General features: G+C 42.7%; 1 protein-coding gene across 1 annotated transcript in view; it reads right to left on the minus strand.

Annotated features, from left to right (window-relative positions):
* FGF2 (fibroblast growth factor 2) overlaps positions 1-17,640 on the minus strand; it is a 371,383-nt gene extending 353,743 nt beyond the window's left edge. The window contains exon 1 of the mRNA XM_069242405.1: positions 16,937-17,640. Within this exon, the coding sequence (XP_069098506.1) occupies positions 16,937-17,114 (178 nt within the window). The 5' untranslated portion in view covers positions 17,115-17,640. The remainder of the gene's footprint in view (positions 1-16,936) is intronic.
* Positions 17,641-19,846: the final 2,206 nt, after the last annotated feature.

Genomic DNA, 19,846 nt, shown 5'->3' on the forward strand with positions numbered 1-19,846 from the left:
AACGAACGTTTCCATCAATACTTATGTTTTCTTTTTTGTAATATCCTACTGTTTATGAGTTGATGCATAATTCACCTGCTGTCAATAATGTAAAATGACACCAATGATAACTTCCTTTGCACTGTATTGAATTACCATTGATTATTTCTGTGACTCCCTGCTTCAGGGGATCCTATTGCTGTACTCATGTGTTATGATAAACTAAAATAAAAACAGTTTTCAAAAAACAAATGGTGTATATTCCTGTGGCTAGGAATCTTTTGCCTATTTTTCCCATACCCTAAGAAGTATTTAAAAATTGGCTCAAATGCCACAGTGGAGTATTAAACCTTTTAAAAATGATGGACAGGGAAATATCCCTGTAAATGACTAACAGGAGGATACCAAATGTTGGGAGACGTGCACCTTAATGGTTGATTCATCACATACACAGAAATACAGGAATAATTTGAGATAGGGCAAGGGTGTTTCATACAGTATGCACGTATAACAGAAACAGCAAGGGAGATATGGAACACATTCTCAAAAAACAAGGATACATAGACTATGGTGATTAAGTTAGTGTTGGTGGAGAGGAGTCTGGTAGCTAACTTGCATAGGGCCCGAAGGCAGGGCGAGGGAGGGGGTCCACCTTGGCGTATAACAAATGGACAACAAGCATAAAAGAGTAGCTGACCACTGAAAAGTGGAACAAAGCCTGCCAAGCAGTAAAGAGAGTGTCTTTTAAGGTCAGATTTAATTTAATACTTCATATAGGCAACAGTGGTCATGAAATAATTCTAGTTGCATTAGTTATATGAGAATGTATGTACTGATCTGCTGCAGAGAAACATGTCACATAGGATTCAACAATTGGTGATGCTTACTGGATGGAATTTTCCGAACACTTTCAAAAACGAAAACACAGATTAATTTACGCGAAAAATTGCCTAGAATGCTTACTGCAGTCGACAATTTTTTTTTTGCTACAGTACCATATAGCGTTTCCCATACAGTGTTTGCAAGCCGATTTTTGGTGGGTCACGAAATTCCCCTTTAAATTCTGTATTTATCTTGTCAGCTTTGCAGCTCTTCTAAGGCAGAGCTCATATGTCAGGCTATGTCTTCTGACAAGTTGCTGCTTATTTTTGTAACATGGGTAACAGTCCGAGAAAGGAAAGGAAAGTGAATTATGTGACAATCTTGTGGGGGTACAGGGATAGTGAAAGGAAAGGCTGTAGGATGCCATTCATTTGTAACACACACCGAAATGTAAATATCTGTAAATAAACTGAACACATTCAGCAGTTAGGAAAGCAAAAATGGGGCACATCTGTTGTAATTCTGAAGTATGCTGGAAACAAAGATTTTAATAGGATTAAAACAAATCAAGCCGCTGTACTTGGTGATTCACAAATTATAAATAGTCACTAAACACGATTTCCACACATTATCATTTGGGTGCAATATACTCACTAGAACTGTATGTCTGTGCAAATTTAGTGGCTGTTTTGATGGAAAAATTGATTTATGTAAAGAACGGCGTGCTACAACATGATGTTTTAGTTACATTTAAACATCATCCATCTCATGTCGATTAAAGCTAGTAGAGGGTCGCGAAAGTTTGTTGTTCCAACAATTGGGCCCTGGGTTTTAAAGGTTTGGGAAGCAGTGCCGTACAGTAGTTCCTGTAACTCTTTTTGTACGGGTTGTGTTTGCCAAGTGCATTCCCAGAGGAAGGCAGACATTTAAAACCGACTCACAAATAACCTTTTAAAAAGCCATCAACAGAGAACAGGCACTGGAAAAATGGCAGCTGGTAGGAGGATAAAATACATATCCAGGCCAGTGAACATATCAAAACCTTTACAAATGTTTTATGTTTCTCATCAAGAGAGTTGTCAGACATTTAATAGCAATCATCAAGGCTATATTCGAAAGAGGCTGCTTAATTGAGGGCAGGAGCTCGAAAGGCCCAGGCTGGGTTCATCCCATCCGATTGGATACACTTTGCATGGCGGAGCCAAACACGCGTCAATAGTTCGCCTGAGTGAAGCCCAAAGTATATAAACCCGTGAAGCGGAGTGTACTTTTCCAGACACTCGGACAAAGTCAGCCTTTATGTAAAGAATCTGGGAGTGAGAATATCCCATGAATCCTTGCATTCATACGTCCTTAATTTCGCATTATTACCATCGGGTAACAGCCTGAAACTAGCACGTGCACTTGAAACGTTTTCTTAAAAACAGCAGCACTGCAAGACAAAATATGCACACATAAAACGTAATGTTTTTAGGTCTGATTCCACCTCAAGTCAATATCCAACTTTAGCCTGCTTTCAATTTGCCAAATTCTAGTGCGTATGAGCTGTGGCCACACTTCAGTATTATCAAACGTATACAAGGTAACCTGCTATACGAAACAACACTGCATAGTAAACGTATTTCCTTTTTAGGAATAATGATGAATGCCCATTGGCTGTGCAACGATTCCCAGGCCAAAGCCAAAGTGTAAACGTCTCCAACCATAGCATATTTTTACAGTTTGTGGTAAAATTAAACTAAGTTTGTCAGGAAAAAAATAACTTTGCACACACAGAAACACATTGCTAATAAAAATATTTAGTTCAAAGATACAAAGACAACAATTCTACCAATAGTGTGTGTTGGGTTAATAGAAAATGTTGCTCAGAAAAGAGTTTTTGTTAACACTAAGACACCTTTCATTTTTAGGTTTCGCCTACACGCGACCGCTTGCGTGCTTGCAAAATCTCTTGGAAATAAAAAACACATAAACGGGCTTTGAGCCCACCCATCACTTACCGATACTTACCATTGGGTAGGTCTGACATCATCCTATTGTCCTTACTTGTTATTGGTCAGGTTGTCGCCTGGTTTCACTCTGCAGGTCTTCCTGCTCTGCTTTGCTGTGGCTGAAGTACTGCTTCCGGTCACTCAGCATTGGCTGATGACCAGTGCCCTTCCGCAAGAGTGCACTAAAGTGCACACTCCTCTCCTGATGATAAACACTCCTCCTGCCGCTGACTGAAAGTGACTGCCCATGCCCGTAATCATACCCACCCCTCACTGAACCGCAGCAGAACTTCATTTTTGCACTGGAACCCCGCTGTAGTTCTTGGATTGTTTTTGTTTCCTGCTAGACAATTACTGCTTGAGGTGGCAGATAAGGATAGGTTCCTAGGGATGACTTTAATTCAGCAAGCATGCCCAGTGCCCAGTAAACTGGTCTGTCAGAGCACCAACCTACTTTTACGCTTTTAACAACTTGGGTGCTGTAGTCCACCTTCTATATCCATCCACTTACAACTTGCCCTGCTTAAAATGATGCTCCCGTTTCCAAACAAAATAGTGGTTTACAGTACGCCAGTGTCGGTGCAGTTCCTGGTTGCGCGTAGGTAAGAGAATGTTGCTGCGTAGCCCCCGCCCACTGTTGCTGCTGGTCTTGGGGTTGGGCGCCGCCCTTGGCCACAGTGATAGCATCAATGGTGGCAAGAAGTTCCAGTTGCACTACACAAGCGCCCCCTCCTGCGCTTCCAGATCTGGTAAGTACTAGTCTTTATAGAAGGGTGCCCATATGTTACCACTGTGATCTCTCCAGTGTCGCACCAGTGCACCTCCCATTGATTCTTCTGTCCCCTCCACACCTCGCACGGTAGTACCACCCAGCAGGTGTTTCCTGTATTAGTGGTAGGCGAGAGCAAAGGTCAGGGTTCCAAGCTTAAAAATTTCACTTTATATTTGATTGGTGTGAATGTAATTTCATGGATAACTTGGAAAATTAACTTGGCTGTAGCCCACATAATCCAACATTGAAAAAGTCTAACCCATTGTAAACACCTCTCATTACACACAGTAAGTTTACCCATGTTAAAGGATTTTTTCCCTTTTATAAGGGCATGCCCTTTTTCAGTCCTTATTTCACCCTCCATGTTGTAATGTCCTTTTTACCGCTGTCATCGCCCCTCCTTCTATCACGAGGTGAGTACCCAATGAAATAGGTAATTTGCATTTCAAGTCAGATCAGTATACTAAATATTTCATAAAGCCCAAGCTTTGGGGGACACTCGATAAGAACACGCTTTCATCTGTGGCGCTCCCATAGAGTACTGCGTTTCCAAACCGCAAATGCGCTTTGCACCTCATAAGTGTTAAGGGGGTGCTACAAAAACCTAGTTACAATACAATACACCACAGCAACTGGTTATGTCTATCAAGTGCAGCTTTTGGTGTTCAGTGTTTCCTGGTCTTATTGTGACATACAGGCCCATATTTATACTTTTTGACGCTAAACTGCGCTAACGCAGTTTTGCGTCAAAAAATTTAGCGCCGTCTAACGCCATTCTGAAGCGCCATGCGGGCGCCGTATTTATGGAATGGCGTTAGCCGGCGCTAGCAGACCGGCGCTGCCTGGTGTGCGTGGAAAAAAACCACGTAGACCAGGCAGCTCCGGCGTAGGGGGAAAATGGCGTTAGGGCGTCTTAAAATGGGGCAAGTCAGGTTGAGGCAAAAAAATCGCCTCAACCCGATTTGCGCCATTTTTTTCGACGCCCAGACGCCATTTAAATGACTCCTGTCTTAGTAAAGACAGGAGTCATGCCCCCTTGCCCAATGGCCATGCCCAGGGGACTTATGTCCCCTGGGCATGGTCATTGGGCATAGTGGCATGTAGGGGGGCACAAATAAGGCCCCCCTATGCCACCAAAAAAAATTAAAAAATATAAAAAATTATACTTACCTGAACTTACCTGAATGTCCCTGGGGTGGGTCCCTCCATCCTTGGGTGTCCTCCTGGGGTGGGCAGGAGTGGCAGGGGGGGTCCCTGGGGGCAGGGGAGGGCACCTGTGGGCTCATTTTGAGCCCACAGGCCCCTTAACGCCTACCCTGACCCAGGCGTTAAAAAGTGGCGCAAATGCGGGGTTTTTTGACCCGCCAACTCCCGGTCGTGATTTTTGCCCGGGAGTATAATATTTTTTTAGACGGGAACACCTTCCTTGCATCTCATTAACGCAAGGAAGGCGTTCACGCACAAAAATGACGCTATTTGCCCATACTTTGGCGCTAGACGCGTCTAACGCCAAAGTATAAATATGGCGTTAGTTTTGCGCCGAATTTGCGTCGAAAAAAACGACGCTAATTCGGCGCAAACGGAGTATAAATACGGGCCACAATGTGTCTTTTCAAGTGTTTTGGTAACTGCCTTCTTTTTCATATTCATTTTCCATACAGAAAGGGAAATAAGCTCCTTGACATGACTAAGCACGCGAGTCAGCCTAGGAGAAGTGTATGTCTCTATTTTTTCTTCGTCACACTGTTTGCAGATGTTGCCTCTGAGTTTCTGGTTTGTGATTTGCTAGAAAGTCATTATTATTATATAATATACTTGTGCTCCGAACCCTACTTGAATCAGAGGATGTTTTTTCCCCCCAGGTACTTAAGTGATGAGCTCACCCCCTTCCTCTTCATTGCTGCAACAACATTCCAGACTGACTTATTGTCTTTCTCCATTGTTTACATAATCTAAAGTCATTTTGAGAAATGCCCTGTAATTCACATGGTAGTATGAGTACCCCCGAATTCAGAAATGTGCAAATAACCGCTGCTTCTAAACTCCATGGGCCAGATGTAGGAAAATCCAATTTTGCGACTTGCAAATTGCGAGTCTGACCGACTGGCAATTTGCCAGTCGCAAAATCGGATGCAGAATGGTGTCTCAGACACCTTTTGCGACTCGCTATGGGGTCGCAAAGACCCACCTCATCAATATTCATGAGGTGGGTCGCATTTTGAGACCCCATAGCGAGTCCCTGCACTCACAGGGATGGTGGCCTGCTGTAGTCAGCAGACCTCCATGTCTGTGACTGCTTTATAAATAAAGCAGTGTTTTTTTTTTTCATTTTGCAGCCCGTTTTCCTTAAAGGAAAACGAGTTGCAAAATGAAAAATAAACCGAAACCATTTGATTTTGTTTTTTTCAGAGTAGGCAGTGGTCCATAGGACCACTGCCTGCTCTGAAAAAATATTTTTGCCGACATTCACAAAGGGGAAGGGGTCCAATGGGGACCCCTTCCCTTTTGCGAATGAGTTACCACCAGTGTGACACTGGTGGTAACTGCGAGTTGCTTTGCGACCGCATTCGCGGTCACAAAGCAACTCTGAATTGCGATGCGAGTCGCAAATAGGAAGGGACCACCCCTTCCTGTTTGCGAGTCGCATTCCCAAATTGCGAGTCGGTACCGACTCGCAATTTGGGAATGAGCATCGCGTTCGTCCGTTTGCATGCCGCAAACTGCGATTTTTGCAGTTTACGACATGCAAACGGCTTACTACATCTGACCCCATATCTTGTGCCCAATTCGGCAATACATAGGTTTCCTTGATATCTATTTTTCACTCTTTATATTTTACCAAATGAATTGGTGTATACCGAGTATACAATGAAAACACATTGCACGGTACAGCTCATTTATTGTCTCTGAGTTCCCTGGGTTCTTGACGATCCTACAAGCCCTATATATATCCCCGCAATCAGAAGGGTCCAGCAGACTTAACAGTAGTTGGAAAAAGTTACAGAAGAAAATGTAGACTGAAACGGCTGTTGTTTTCAAACTCAATATCAATATTTTTTATTTCAACTGTTACTTTCTATAGGAAAACCTTGAAGGATCTACACAAATGACCCCTCGCTGAATTCAGAATTTTGTCTAAGTTTCTGAAATGTTTAGCTGTCCGGGATCCACATCTGGTTTCACACCCATTTCTGTCACTAACTGTAAGGAGGCTGAAAGCACAAAAAATAGGCAAAAATGTGGCATGTCCCAGTAAAATGACAAAACTGTGTTGAAAAATGTGGTTTTCTGATTCGAGTCTGCCTGTTCCTGAAAGCTAGGAAGATGGTGATCTTAGCACCGCAAACCCTTTGTTGATCCCATTTGCAGGGAAAAAACTGATGCTTTCTTCTGCAGCACTTTTTTCCCCATTTTTCCCACAAAAAATAAATTGTAGCTGTATTTTTGCTAATTTCTCGGTCTCCTCCAGGGGAACCCACAGACTCTGGGTACTTTTAGAATCCCCAGGATTTGGGGGAAAAAGGATGCAAATTTGGCGTGGATAATTTATGTGGACAAAAGGTTATGGGGGCCTAGGAGCGAACTACCCCAGATAGCCAAAAAAGGGCTCAGCACTTAGGGGTGGTGGGGGCAGCCGCTAATGGTTTAAAAACAAACTATGCTGTACAAACATGATAAGAAAATGTAACACAATGTAAATAAACAAATGCAGAGCTGTACTAAAAACTACTTGATTTCACTATTTAGGCATGATTATAAATGAGCTAAAATATATTTATCCAACAACATGTTTACCTTACTCTGTAATTAATGTTTCTTTGTGATTGGTATTTTATTATATGTGTTTGCAACTTCTGTTGTACAATTTAAGCAAGTGGGTATAATAAACAAAATGTTTACTTGAAAATTAAAAAAGGAGTCATTACATAACAACAAATGGAAATTAATAACATATACAACCTCCGCTACAATCATTACAATAGTCTGATTCAATAGCATATAAATCCATGGCACTGCATTGTAGTGCTTGGACCATAGAAAACAAAACTAAAAATACATATTAATTCAGAATATCTTCATAAAACAGTTATAAAACTAAAACAATATTACATTGAAAAAAATAGTAGGGTACCCTACCCCAATCTAAACTACTCCAAAATACACTTCACCAATCTACCTCACCCCAACCTACTACAGTCCAATCTAACCCGTATAGTCCACTACAGTCACTTCACTACAATCTAAACCACTATACAACCACTTTAACCCAATCTACTCCAGTTCACTTCACTCAACCCGACCACAATACTATCCACCCCACAACACTCTATCCTACTCCAGTACACCACAATCCACTCCAATCTACCACACTCCAATCTAACCTAATCCAAGACACTATACCTCACTCTACCCCTGCTTCACTATACATCAGAATACCTCACTCTACCCAAACCTGTCCATTCCACTCTAACACAATCTACCCCATTCCATTTTACACCTACCCAACCCAAACAACTACACACAACTAAATTTAAGCTATACTCAACACCAGTCACACTGGTCTACAACATAACTAAAACACATAACCAAAATAAAGAGATCTCACATTAGGTGCAACCTATTGGCTTTGCCAATGCTTGTTTGGTTTTGCCTCAATAGTGCTGCAAGATAGCACCTAGAGCCAAAGAGGGATATAATAAGGGGAAAGTGTAATCCTTGGTACATCAGTATGGGAGAAAAAATGTCCAGCTTCACAGCAAACATAAAAAACACTGTCTAGCCTTTCTGGTAAGGGGATAAATAAACACAACAAGCAATAGCTAAAAAAAATAGGTCATGCCTTTTAAATGTGAGTACAGAGCTACTGACTTTGCCAATGTGTATTTGCTTTGGCATCGATTATAGCCTAAGCCATTTGAAGATGTCCATAAGTGCACAAGCCCAGATGCAAGAGTGGAATCTTGAGAGGTTTTTATCAAAGTATAAAAAATCCAAAATGGCTGTTGTGGTGTCCAGGTACATGTGTACAAATCAGCAGCCATCTTAGAATGATTTTTTTTACAAATTGAAAAAAAACACTCCAAAATGAACACGCTGAAATGATTGTTTTATACTGTAATTTTTATTTACAGTTCCAAGATGGTAGACAGCTAGATCTGTCTATAGACAAGACCTAAAAAAAGAATCCTGCCGGAGAAGAAGCTGCCAAAAGAACCAGAGATTTTCATACTGAAGGCAACTATTCACACCCCGAATGCATAAGACCTGTCTGTACCCTGCCTTTCTCTATTCCCAGAGATGCCCAACTCATCAGCCCCTCTACCAACACAAACACACACAATGGCACATTGTCCACTCCTCCCATATTCCGGTGCACCAATCAGGGACCATACAACAGCTGTATAAAGAAAAGAAGAAACAGCCTGGAGCATGAGGATGGCAGATGCAAATTGTGGGCATCCTTGGCATGCTACCCACTGCCCACTCCTACTAAAATGGTGACCCTGCCACAATGATTGCAATTCTTGGCAATTTGCAGGCATCAATAGGATGATGCCCAGAGCTTATTCATGGTAAATACTGCCTAATGATAGTAATTCTTGGCAACTTATGGGCATCCTTGATGCAATGCCAATTGTCCATACCTGGTAAAAGACTAGCCCTCACATAATGTAGTATTTCTTGATGAGCTTTAAACATTCAGGAAACAGTAACCACAGCCCACCATGGTAAAATCCTGGCCCCATGACAACAGTGACAATATTTGGCAACTTGTGGCCATCTATGACATGATAATACTAGGGTTCCCACGCTCAAAAGAAGTTTTTACTCACGAAGTGTAAATCACTCATGTGTACTTCCAAAACGGCTCCCTCTGAAGTCCCAAAACTTATGGGAAAATCCAACAATGTGTCATTTTCACCGATGTAAGTGGTGCACTCATTTATTGGGAAACAAATCACAGCAAATTATAAACAAGCATTGGCAAATCCAATAGGTCTTGCCCATGCAAGCTATTGGCTTTGTCAATGTTTTACTATGTGCACAGCAGCACAGCATGGCTGAAAGATTTTTTAGAAAGCGCTATGAAGAGGCCAACACTGCCTGCATCATAGTGTTTTTATTTAAATTGCTGGCTGGAAGAAATGGGTAGGAGATGTTTCAGAGGGAGGGCGTGCAACACGGAGGGTGAAGATGCCACCGACCTTGCCCTTCTGCCAGTAATTTAAAAAAACGCTATGATGTGACCAGTGCAAGATGTGTGAAAGCACTTAAAAAAAAAAAAATATCAACATGGCTAAAAACACTGACAAAGTCAAAGATTCGTATAAGGAAGACCTATCGGCTTTGGCAATGCTTGTATTTCAGGCACAGGGAGAATTAGTGATTTGCCCAGAATCACAGGATTTAGAGCCGAATCTTGAATCTGATGTCCCAGTTTCAAAATCGGCAGTTCTGGCCATTAGGCCACATCACCTTCCTACTGAACTTTGGCCAAAACATTTGGAAAACCATGCTGTAAAATAAACCACCTTGTATCACTCTAAAAAACATAATGCCCCCCTTACGTCGAACCTTAATGTATTAGGAAAGGATGTTGCCCAGAGGAGAAAAGAGGCTAGGGGAAGTACTGGGAGTCTCACTAGGAAGTAAGGGATATGGAGGTTCCGCAGTGGAGGGTATTTAGCAACGGGGACCAAGCAGACCAGCGGGTTAACACAAGGGGGTCTAGAGCCTGGTATTAGTGGAATTAGGGTATCCACAGAAACAAGAGAATACATGTGTCCTTCTAACTGACACTGTTCTCTGTCTGCGGTATTTGGTGGAGAGAAGCGAGCCAGCCATTGATCTGCGATAAGGTCAGGTGAGTGGCATAGGCTGAGGTGAATCACTGATGAGGAGAGAGGCTTGGGTCGGCCTTACTCCTGGCACTTGTGAAGACTTCATCTGTGGCACCTCTGCAAGAACCAGAGTTTGTAGTACTGCAGTGCTTCAGGAAAATACCCAAAGCTACGAAAGACAAAAGTCATAGATCCAGAAGAAAACTCACAACTGGGGCTAGAGTTTCCCTGTGGCAGAGCAATTTGAGAGTAAAGGGGGCAGCGGTGCAAAGGATGTGGTGTTACACCCAGGGTTGGTGGCTTTGGAACTAAGGAACCAGGTTCGAGTCTCGGTGCCGGGTCAACGTCCTGTGGTCCAAGGCACATCAATTAATCTCCCTGCGCCTAATAAATGAAAGTAACTTCTGTGATGCAACTGGTGATCACGAAAAGTGCTACAATGTCCTTGGGCTGAGTCTGTACTAAAAGAGGATCAAGGGAGGCCTTAAAGCAATGCAAAGCCTGCGCTGCTGTGCAACGTCTTTAAAACACATTGACAATTCCAATAGGTCTTGCATTCGTCAAACCTCTTGGCTTTGCAATGCTTCTTTTAGCTTCTAGTCACAACATATGAAAAAAACATCCATTGTTTAGTCAAATGCTCAGTCTTAAATTCATCATCACAGATTCAGAAAATCTTCACAGTAAATGGTTACTAATGAAAAATAAGTTTAGAGAAAGAGGCTACTGTGATGAAGTATTATAAAAACAAAGGGGTTTAGCATTAGTGAAAAAATGATTATTATAATAACGGAACAAACGTGAAGCTCCTCTATTAATTCATGTAGTGAAATTCTCTTGACAACGCAACAGAATAAAAGCCAACATTCTACAACATTTGAAAGTGACTTGAAGAGGATAAATAACTGAAATCACTTCTTTCCTGAAAGTTTTTTTTTTTCCATAGCAAAAAGGAAAAATGAACTGATTGCTGGTAATGAGATCCAAGACCGGGAAAAATAATCAGCAAGAAAAACAATCACGACTCAGGGCAAGATGTTCTGAGCACTTTAACTGTGGTACACACTCCAATTCAGCATTTGTGATTGTTAAAATGTTTTATGTAATAATTCCCTTTTAGGAGTGAGAAATGTTTTCCATCCCTTAAAAAGGGATTCTGAATGTATATCAATTTGGTATCTAGAACAAGTTTTTTGTACGGGTCCCTTCCAAATACAGAATTAGTATGTAACTTATCAATGGTTAGCAACCAGGTTGATATTTTACCGATGCCACAAAGAAAGTGGTAATGTATTTGCAAAAGGAAATGAGATCCCCCCCCCATAAACATTTTTTTTTAAATAAATAAATATATATATATATTTTTTTTTTAAAACAGCCCATTTCCTTTAAGGAAACAAATGTTGGCTTTATTTACAGGCACCCACAGAGATGGTGATGTGCTGGTCTCCAAAGGAAGTGAGTCGCAATTTGCGACCTACCTTGTTAATATTCATGCGGTAGATCAGATTACGACCCACTAATATTTGGATTTTTAAGAAACGATCTATTAGTAAAAAGGTCAGTTCTTAAAAAATCATTACTGGTCGCAAAAACACTGTTCACTATTTGCGACCAGAATTTTTGCATCCAGATATTCATATATCTGGCCCTCATTTCTAAAACAACCAAAGGAAGATTGCCATGTTTACACAGTAGGAACAGCAGGTACAGTACATCCAACATGAACTGGCAAAGCCAACAGGTCTCTCCTTTGGGAGATCTATTGGCTTGGTCTATGTTTTAGACATGTTGTACAGCAGTGCAAGCAGCTAGGCAACATAGCTTAAAGTCAAGAAAAAAGTGCTATGACATGGCCAGTGTTGACCAAGCCATAGCACATTTTTAAAGCCATGTTGCACAGCAGCCAATGCTGTTGTGCAATATGTTTAAAAAAGCATTAGGGGGAAAGCCGCATGAGGTAGGTGTGGGGAAGAGGGAGGGTGCAGCAATAACAGACAGTAGGGGGGAAGCAACATAAGGGAGGCGTGGGGGAGGAGGGTGGTAGCAGCAACAATGGGTAGGGGAAAAGCAACACAAGGGAGGTGAGGGGGAGGAAGCAGCAATAATTGACAGCAGGAGGAGATATTGGGAAAGTGAAAGGAGGGAGGTGCATGGGAGGAGAGATGGAGCACCAGACAGAGGGCAGTAACATGGAAAAGTAGTAGGTAGGCGGGGAAGAAGCACCACGTGCAAGGGGTAGTGCAATGCAGGAAGAAGAAATAGTACCTCAATCACAGCGCAAGCAGTGGACAGGCACTAATTAAGTTGAATTGACCTGTGCTTGGTCCAAACTCCACAGAAAGGAATATAAAGGACGCTTGGCATGTGCTGGCCAATTAGGAGTCAAAAAAAGAGCGTAACAATGAAGCCATCGACTTGTAAGCAATTGGTGGGCTCTAAGCCCTTTATTGTAAACAATACATTTCACAACTGAAATGTACTGTTGCAAGCTCGACCTAGAAAGGAAATACCATCTTACACCCTTGCAAAGGAAAAAATAATCACATCATCAAACTTTGACATTTGAGATACCATGAAGTGCCTTTAGGCATAATATGTCCTTGTAGGAAATATATTAGGATGACTGAGAAACTGGTGAACGACAGGTGTAATGAACACTGTTCAAATATATGCTTAAAGAATCTGCTGCAGAAAACCATTTCTTGAAGCCTCAACATGATTTGAATCAGATGTGTCTTATAATACTGCAAACTATACAATGATCAATAAAATGGTGGAGCTTATTCTAAACTGATCAGACAAGGCAGCCTGATGGATTGAGCTATTAAAAGCGATAAACCCAAAGGGCTTAAGTGAAGATCTTAGTGTTAGGTTATTTAGATGACTTCTATAGATGTGCATTTTTTTTTTTCTGATGCTATTTTTGATTAGAACATTGGAATGTTGGGTGCTCCATTCAAAACAATGGAGTGCTCCAGGCTTCTAATGGCTGGTATAAGCCTGGAGCTCCAACATTCCAATGTTTTTGTTCATAGATGTTGCTGTGAACAAATGCCTCACGGTGCTCATGAGGATTTCAATCCCCTCTGGCTCCACGAGGCCTTTGTTTTATTTATTAGAAAATTCTGTCCTCTAGTGGCAGAAGGTTCTAACAGCCTTAGAGCCCTCTGTAGCTGGGCTATACCGACATTAAAGTCTCACTCCCTTGATAAAGGCCCTCGCCTTCGGCTTGGGCCTTTAACATTGGAGCGGGCTTTTAATGGCCGGTATTTCCCACTACGGCGGGTTATAAGGCTATATTAAGACAAAATTGCTGCTGACACGTTTGCCTCTTTGTCTGTCACTTATCAGTATGCTCATTTTTTACTATCATTTTCACTGTATTTACTTTGCATGTATATAAGCTTCAGTCCTCTTTTTACTATTTTGAATTAAAAATGGGACTATATATTGTCTTTTATATGCTTACAGAAATAGGAATAGTTGAACTGATATTTTTGGATTAAGTGAGTCAAGCACTGAAGGAAAACCTTGTTTAAAATGTGACTGTATTGCGTAAGTATATGCAGGTTCATTTTTTTAGTCTTTAAACTAAGACAGATATTAGACTCGTTCTGTATCATAAATGGAAGTAGGACAGGAGAGGATCGGCAAAGGCAGTTTTCCTAAGCCCAGGTGTCCTACTTGGATAGATCAGACAATCTTCTTTAAGATACGACTGGCACATTCCGTATATTGAAGCCACTGTACCTGCAGATCCTACAGGATCCAGTACCGAGAACAGTACAGTATATAGAGTGACGAAGGAAAATGTATCAAGTGATTTTATTCTTTAGTGAGTGCTTATAATTTAATTACAATAATATTTATTTTGTAGATACCCCTGAAGACAATATTGGTAGTGAAATGCATTGGGTTTGAATATACGAATGATGGCTGAAACAATACATATATCCCTGAATTATGGAGCTGGTACATTACCTGGATTCAACGCCTTGAAAATTGTTTATTGGTAAATATGGAAGCAGACACAAAGACTACGAATTGTTTACACTTTTCACTGAGTTAGTGCACCTTTTCAATTGCTGTAAATGTATACATCATTGGACGTTTACATCCAAGGTATGATGCCAATGCCTGCCACAGCACTGCATGACAGACATGGCAGAGTGGTGATAAATCTTTGCATACTGCGGGCATCCAATGCACAATAGTGCGGAACCCTAGCTTAAGGTTCACCCTGGCACAATGGCAGTATTTTGTGGCATATTGTAGGAATCCAGGTGCAATATTAGTAAGGAGGTCTTCTGATACTTTTTGCCATTTTGTGGGCATTCTCTGCACAATTATGTTAATTATTTTCATAATATTAGCATCCTTGGCAACTACACCTCCTATAATGCTTGCCCCTTATAATGGTAGTGATTCAAAACATAGTCTGGACATGCACGGGATGATGAAGCCCAATCTGACATAATGCAAGTGCTGATTTGAAGGTGGTAATTCCTGTAATTTTGTGCACAACCACTATAATGGTAAAAATGCATTAATGTAAATAGTTTTCAAAACATTAAAAGTCAGGGAGGCTGCAGAAATTAACCTGCGCAAATGAATATTTAGCCATCCCTCCCTCCAGACGCAAACACATCCACGCGTTTGCCCATGCCTGCGTTTTAGAGGGACACATTGTTGGGCATGGCGAAAGCTACTGCATTTGTAAATGCTTCTTTTTTGTGCACAGATGACCAGTATTAAGGCACAATAGCTGCACGCGTGGAATTCCTGTGATACTAAACATGAAATATTTAGAGGCCGACAGCACATCAAAGGTTATTCATCTAACACTTTCGTACTATGGGTTCAATTGCATGAGTCTCAGGTGGTCTAGTGCCTAACCGTTGCATTATTTGCTATAGCCTCCGGTTCCTACAGAGACATACAACCCACACTTGGCAAGGACCCCTAATGAAAAGTCCCTGCAACCACAGACTGAATTTCAACACGTGGCATACCTAGTTCTACTTAAAACAACTACAGCCCAAAGCAGTGTGAATATGAAGCAAACTGGAGCCCTTATAAAGAGGACCATAGTACTGCAGCAGGACCAATATCTCATCGTTAAGGTAAAAGCGGCGTCGACCTGCAGCATCTTTGCCATAAAGTAAGAAGTCTGGATCCGCTGACAGGCCACAGGGTGACGCTGGTCGGACTACACTCCCAGAGGGGGCGAGCGGCAGGATTGGTGGGCACTGTTCACATTCCAGCCTTTTATAGGCGGGCGTGTTTAGGTTAATTCTTGCAAAGATTAATTCAGTAAGAGCAGGTCTCATTAGGACTCCTCGGACAGTGGCCTTAGTTGATCTCAGGGTCGGGGGGAGAGGGGGAGGGTTGGAGGCGCAAGGCTATAGGCGACCATTGATCATGCCCCTAGGGAACAGAGACAAATACCGTGCTGAAAAACAATATTGTGCTTTTAGAGAAATAAAACAGTGATGAGCCATAAGTAATTCATTACTAAACATAACTGCAATGGCTGACTTGGCAAATATGTACATAGCTCTTGGTTTTATAGAATAAATGTGAGAAAATGTCTGTCATTCTGGGGTGAACGATTCATTATTTTTTACACGGGGGGTTGGGCAGCATTAAAAAGTCTGAAAACCAAAGGTTGGTGGGGGAGGGGTGATGACAAAAATGGGCTCAAGGTAAAAGAAGCATCTGCAACAACTTTCTCATTAAAAAATATATAACATGCTACCCCTCTAACTATTGGAAATGTTTCTTAATTTTTGCACCTCCCACGCATCAACAGGCAGCTGATGTATGTCTCGCCCTAGTACACTTATCCCCGCTATTTTCTTCTTTTAAATAATCTATTTTCGTAACAAAAACAGCAAACAATATAAGCGCGTCATCTGATTCCTACAGTTTGGATGCAAATCATTATCTTGAATAGATATGATGCCCTCCATTCGACGTCATTATGCTCCAACAATAAAAGTGCATAGGAATAAAAATGACATAAAAATTCCCCCATCCTGTAAGAGAGACATTCAGCCTAACCCATAAGCTTTATGTTTTGTCCCGTTATCTTCTATCTAACGTGTGACTATACACGTCCGAAATAAGCCCGAGAAGTCCACATCTAAAATCAGGAGGGCGAACCCTAATAAAACATTACAATCAGTGCTTTAAATGGGCAGGTACCTACTAATACTCAGTACCTGCGTTTCCTTAAAGTGAAAGGGAGAGTACCTGCGCTTCTTAGCAGAGATGCTTTACTCTTAATAGCTGAGTACCAACCTGTACTTATCAGTAGCAAACAGGTACTTTCGGATAATGATGCTGTGTGCGTATATGGTAATGCTGTGCTCTCTACTGCTGTATTACTGATCTACTGACGCCTCTTGGTACTGAATGTAAATAGTAGTGGAGGGGCAAGGATACCGCTAGTGCTGACGCAGGTATTAAAGAGCTAGCGGTGCCGGGGTACCTGCGGGGAGAGTTGTTGACAGGCCTTTACTTACTGTAGGAGTCGCTCTTCTCCCGGGCTCCGTCCACCCTGCCGTCGGGGTTGATCCGCAGAAAGAAGCCCCCGTTCTTGCAGTACAGCCTCTTGGGCTCTTTGAATCCACCGGGGGGGAAGGGGCCGCCGCTCCCGTCCTCGGGCAGGGCCGGCAGGCTGGTGATGCTCCCGGCAGCCATGCCCGCCCTCGCAGTCAGACGACCCTCACCCCCGCCAAGAGAGAGGGAAGCCGAGCCACCAGAATGAGACAGGGTCCCGGCAGCCTTGCCCTAGAGACCCTCCGCGCCGGGCTCAGCCTCTCGCAGTGGGCGGGGAGTGGAGGGGTCGCTTGCTCTCCTCTCAGCTACTTCTCGCAGCGAGAAGACAGCTGGTGCCAAACATTAGGAGGTCCTCTGGACCCGAGCAGGATGCCTTCCCGGTGAGCTCTGTGCACTTCCCTCCGCAACCTCCGTCTCAGCAGGGAGCATCTTCGCAAAGACTTCTGCCGGCAGTAGCGCTCCTCTTCTTCATCCCCGGAGGCTCTCCTCCAGCCCGTTCCGGCGGACACTTCACCACGCTGCCCTCTGGACAGCTGGAGTGTAAACACAGCGACACACGTGCGCTACGAGCACCCGAGGCACGCAGGGCTGAGTCTGCTGCGCCACTGAGCTGCCTTACAAACTCTCCGGAGTGGACTGTGAGGCCCCCACAGAGAGCGCCCCTCTGTCCTCCCGCACTACCGGCTAGCGGGCGGCAGGGGGAGCCCGTGTGCCGCCAATTACTATTTATTCCGCCTCTGTCGTACAGGTGACGGCGACGTGTTAATTCCCCCCAAAATTTAAACCTGCTGGAAATAGGGTGACCACCGGGTAAGGAGGCAAATTCTGGACAGGACTGTAAAAAATTCAGGCCAAACGGTCAAAATTCAGTACACAAATTCAGGCAAAGGGTCAAAACTCAGGACAAAAATTCAAGAACAAACAGTTTTACAGACACATCCAAGAGAGGCCATACCCCGCTACCTTATCAATGCATTTATTTACAATTTTCCACATAGCACTGTTTATTCACTGTGGTCTTTTTGTGATTGCCTCCTGGTATGCTACATTCAGGTGTCACATTACATTCTTGTTCAGTAGTACATTAATGCCCTTCAGTACTGTGTTAAGGCCATCACCCCTACCCAAATCACCCAATCTTTCTTGGAGAGAAACCAATAGCAACATTTTGATTATTTTTCTAAACATTTAAAAACCTCTGGCAAACAGTTTCGGAAACATTAAGGTAATTAACATTATGCTAGTTTAAACAAATTGAACAAAAACATCTGGTTCACCCAACTGCCCATTGACTTTCAACCTAGAAAAAAAAATTAATGAGGCAGGGCAGATGGTGTGGGCGACAGTCTCACACCTAATGTCAGGATGTGAGGTACCCACAACCTGTCTGTAGTCTCACAGCGCTATAGTGTATGTCTGGGACTCTACATTTATCTCAGATCTGGGAGCCGGGACTACCAAACAAAGATAATAAGAGAGGAGGATGAAATCGAGATCAAATGGGAGATCCACAGCAACTGATTCCAAGGGTTGTTGCTAAGTACTGGATCAATAAGGAAGAGAAGAACAAAGTGGGACAATTAATAAAATCAGGCAAGATGGGTCCACCAAGACTATCGGAAGGTATTGCGTACCTGGGGAGTTGTCTCTGCCGACAGGAGAAAAACAGAAGAGGCACTGTCAAGTGGTTGAACAAGCAGCACCTACCAACCTTGGCAAACTCTTCTGGTGCAATGGTCCGCTGTTCGTGCTTGTAAAGGGTGAGAAGGGGACAGACACCTTGCAAGGCTGTGCAAGGCAATTGCCCGCTTTGTCCATGTCTTAAAATGGTTTTGCAATTGAGCAAAATCCAAACTAATGATCTTCAAAATATTTCGGATGTAAATTGCACAAAAAAATGTAAAACATATAAAATGTAAATAGTGTTTCTTTAATATATGGCACTATTTTCCCCTTTATATACAATTAGACCTCAGATTGAACTGGGAACCAGTTACCTTTTGATACCTAGTGATTAATATCTACCATTCCCCCACTGATTTGCAGGATGGAAATCTCGGCAGAGCATCATGGTCCCTCTGAGCCCAGTTTGCTTTTTGGTCTTTTCTTCTGCTTTCTGCTGTGGGCCACGTGGCACTAGTGAAGATGGTGTGCTACCTCGATGATAGCATTATTTTACAAACCTTCCCCTGCTTGTCCTTCATTCCTTTTTTATACATGCCACACATGTTTTGGTCGCTGGGGCGCTGTCAGTAGCTCTTGCCACTCTAAAGCTACCCGTGACTGCGGGTGGATTAGGCCTTCTGGATTTAGAACACTATTATTCAGCTGCACAAGTCCAATGGGTGGCTCGCTGGCTGTCAGCCTGCTCTCCTGCATGGATGGGGTTTATCCATAAAGACTTCTAAGGAGGGCTTACTGCACTGATCATTGTGTCCTACTGACCATTCTATGGATCACCATCCAGGGTTATCATGCACAGCTTTCTCTTGCCTTGCTAGAACCTGTAAACTCACTGACAAGAAGAAACCCTGTACTCCTGCACTACCTTTGCTAAGCCTTCCCACTTGCACAGGACGGCTGTGCTCAGAGCAACTCCGTCAGTTGCATGCTGCAGATTTCTTAAAATTGGGGGATTTGTTTCTGGATGGCGAGCTACTAAATTTCCAAACCCTTGTGGCAGACTACCAACTTCACCCCAGTCAACTCCTTACTTACAACCACCTTAAGCAATCATTAAATGTCCTATTTTATGTCTGCCACCTAGCACTAACCCTACCTACATGAGGTGGGCCAGAAGTTCTACAACATAGAGAATGGTGACAAACTGATGAGATTGATATATAGACCTTTTCTTTAACATAGACACTACT

Source organism: Pleurodeles waltl, chromosome 1_2 (assembly GCF_031143425.1).
Source record: "Pleurodeles waltl isolate 20211129_DDA chromosome 1_2, aPleWal1.hap1.20221129, whole genome shotgun sequence".
Taxonomy (NCBI): domain Eukaryota; kingdom Metazoa; phylum Chordata; class Amphibia; order Caudata; family Salamandridae; genus Pleurodeles; species Pleurodeles waltl.